Source organism: Pyrus communis, chromosome 8 (assembly GCF_963583255.1).
Source record: "Pyrus communis chromosome 8, drPyrComm1.1, whole genome shotgun sequence".
NCBI classification, from domain to species: domain Eukaryota; kingdom Viridiplantae; phylum Streptophyta; class Magnoliopsida; order Rosales; family Rosaceae; genus Pyrus; species Pyrus communis.
This window is the reverse complement of record NC_084810.1, coordinates 24,356,710-24,359,491: the sequence shown is the minus strand read 5'-3', so window position 1 is coordinate 24,359,491 and position 2,782 is coordinate 24,356,710. Positions and strand designations below refer to the sequence as shown.

Here is a 2,782-nt window from a genome sequence, read left to right as displayed (position 1 = left end):
ATTATCATCTTTATTTAAGTGTAATTAAGCACCAAAAACTAAAAGAAAATGCTATTGACACTTTAATTTGCCATCATTCACATACCCATTTGATGATAGGAACCAAACAAGATCAAAACTGAGTCCAAGTATATTGTATAAAATCTCACCTCTCTAGACGCGATTTGTAAGATGAAATACACACACAGACACACATATATATATGTTGGGTTGTTGGCCAATTCAATGAGTCCGGTTTCAACATTTATAAGTTCACTAATCAACGACTAGGTCATTAGTCCAATGTAATTGAAGTAGTCTACTCTAAATCAAATACCCGACTGCGTTCAAATTGAAATATTAATTTGTTAAAATGAAATGGCAAACTAAAAGTGTGAAGAACACGAAAAGCAAATAAGTGCCATCAAAGAAAATCAGATCATATAATTTATTAAAATTTGTAAGAGATTTAATGGATGAGAAACGCATGTGGAAAGTTTGGCCCACGGGGATATCGGTTGGTAATCCCAACCACAACCGGCATGTGCACTTGTTTTCCTCAATCACTTGTGGCTGTTTTCTGTGATATCATATGCAAACAGACTCACTCCCTAGCCTCCCAAGTTTCCTTATTAATAGAGGAACCCTCGTGCACTCTAAGCACAAAACAAACTCCACCTGCCCTACACAAAAACTAAAGTCACAAAAAATGGCAGCTCATCCATTGTCTTTGGCTTCTATAGCCCTCTCTCTTGTTCTTCTCAATCTACATATGCATGGTGTGTTGGCTGTTTATGGTAGCTGGGAAGGTGCTCATGCCACATTTTACGGCGGTGGTGATGCCTCCGGCACAATGGGTAAGTCCAAAACTCAAGTGTTTATTTACCATTGTAAGAAAAAAGTGTTTTTAGACAACTAAAATTGCTTATAAGTGAGAGGTTTTACGGCGGCGGTAATACCTTCGGCATTCAGTACTACAATCTAGTTTTTTTTCACTTGTAAGTGAGAGGTCTTAGGTTCAATTCTCGTCAAAGGCGAATTTGAACTACATTATTGGTAGCCCATTGTGAGGTCAAGTCCACTCTCCTCCATCCTTAGTGTAGATAATATCATTTGTACCCAAAAAAAAAAAAATTGCTTATAGAAGTACCGTTTCTATGTATTGGAGGTGATTAAGTTGCAATAATATATTTTATATTTTTCTATGAGCTGAAGTGTTTCTTTTAGAAATAGTCCAAATGAGTTAAAACTGGAAGTGTGAATAACATTTTAGTAACAAAACAAAACTATGGATAGACCTGGTTGAACGGCTCACCGTTGATCCAATGGCCGTCTAAAAAGAGTGTTTAATAAAGTGTTGGGGTTTGATATTAATTTGATTTGAAATTTTGCAGGAGGAGCATGTGGTTATGGGAATCTGTACAGCCAGGGGTATGGAACCAACACTGCAGCTTTGAGCACAGCATTGTTCAACAATGGCTTGAGCTGTGGATCTTGTTATGAAATGATGTGCAACAATGACCCGAGATGGTGCCGTCCTGGATCCATTATTGTTACTGCTACAAACTTTTGCCCTCCTAACTTTGCTGAGTCCAACGACAATGGCGGATGGTGCAATCCTCCTCTCCAGCACTTCGATTTGGCCGAGCCTGCTTTCTTGCAGATTGCTCAATACCGTGCTGGAATCGTGCCAGTTTCCTTCAGAAGGTAGGCCTTGAAGTTAATCACGGTGAAATTACTATGGTTATCGGAAATGTAAAGATGTTATGTTATCAGACTGAGAATCTAGATGATTAATTGAGTTTTCTGAAAACGCATGACTCTCAAGTAGTGATAACCTAACACATCAGATATCTGAAAGGCGAACATTAGTCGATTATAATTACAAGTTAACACCTTACAATTTCTTACTAATGGGAGGTGTTTGTGTTTTGGTCTTGGCAGAGTACCTTGTATGAAGAAAGGAGGAATAAGATTCACCATCAACGGCCACTCCTACTTCAACCTGGTTTTGATCACCAACGTGGCTGGTGCAGGAGACGTCCATTCAGTTTCAATCAAGGGGTCCAGAACAGGGTGGCAACCCATGTCAAGAAACTGGGGTCAAAACTGGCAGAGCAACTCTTACCTCAATGGCCAAGCCCTCTCCTTCCAAGTCACCACCAGTGACGGTAGAACCGTCACGAGCTACAACGTGGCGCCTGGTAATTGGCAGTTTGGCCAGACATTCTCAGGGGGGCAATTTTAGAATTATCCCACTAGATTATTGGTAAAAATCTGTATATCTATCTGCGTCATTTTTTCCCCTTAAGTTTCCAAGTGCAAAAGCAAAGAGTAGTTGTGAAGTGAAGGTCTGCTGAGGTGAGCTAAAATACACCCGCTGGGCCTTTCACATTTGAGATTTTCTGGAGAAACGAAATTTACCTCATTCAGGTTGTAATCAATTTCCTCAATTGTAACCTTAATGATATATATAATAATAATAATAAAAAGAGTTTTATTACAGTCGACACAACATTTAATGGCAAACAACTTTCTCGTGATACCACTAATGTCGATATTTCAAGTCAATCAGTCAACATGACGTCGCAGTAGTAGGTAATTCTTGATAACTTACCTGCAGAATCCAAAAGAATATGAGGCAACACAACCTTATCGACACAATCACTTTCAAGTTGTTCTTTTTGGCTGTTGGTAGTAAGTAGTAACTTCTTATTAGAAGTTGGTGTTGTATCCTTTTCAGCAATATCTAAAGGCCTGCCTCTAACATACAGCAGAACATGGCCACCTGGACACGGGCATG

The 2,782-nt window shown here is 39.2% G+C and overlaps 1 protein-coding gene across 1 annotated transcript; it reads left to right on the top strand.

The window, feature by feature from the left end:
- Nucleotides 1-624: 624 nt before the first annotated feature.
- On the top strand, nt 625-2,474 carry LOC137742020 (expansin-A4-like). Its single transcript, XM_068481751.1, has 3 exons — nt 625-836; nt 1,374-1,686; nt 1,924-2,474. The coding sequence occupies exons 1-3, from the start codon at nt 689-691 to the stop codon at nt 2,225-2,227; spliced, it is 765 nt and encodes a 254-aa protein (XP_068337852.1). The 5' UTR covers nt 625-688; the 3' UTR covers nt 2,228-2,474.
- Nucleotides 2,475-2,782: the final 308 nt, after the last annotated feature.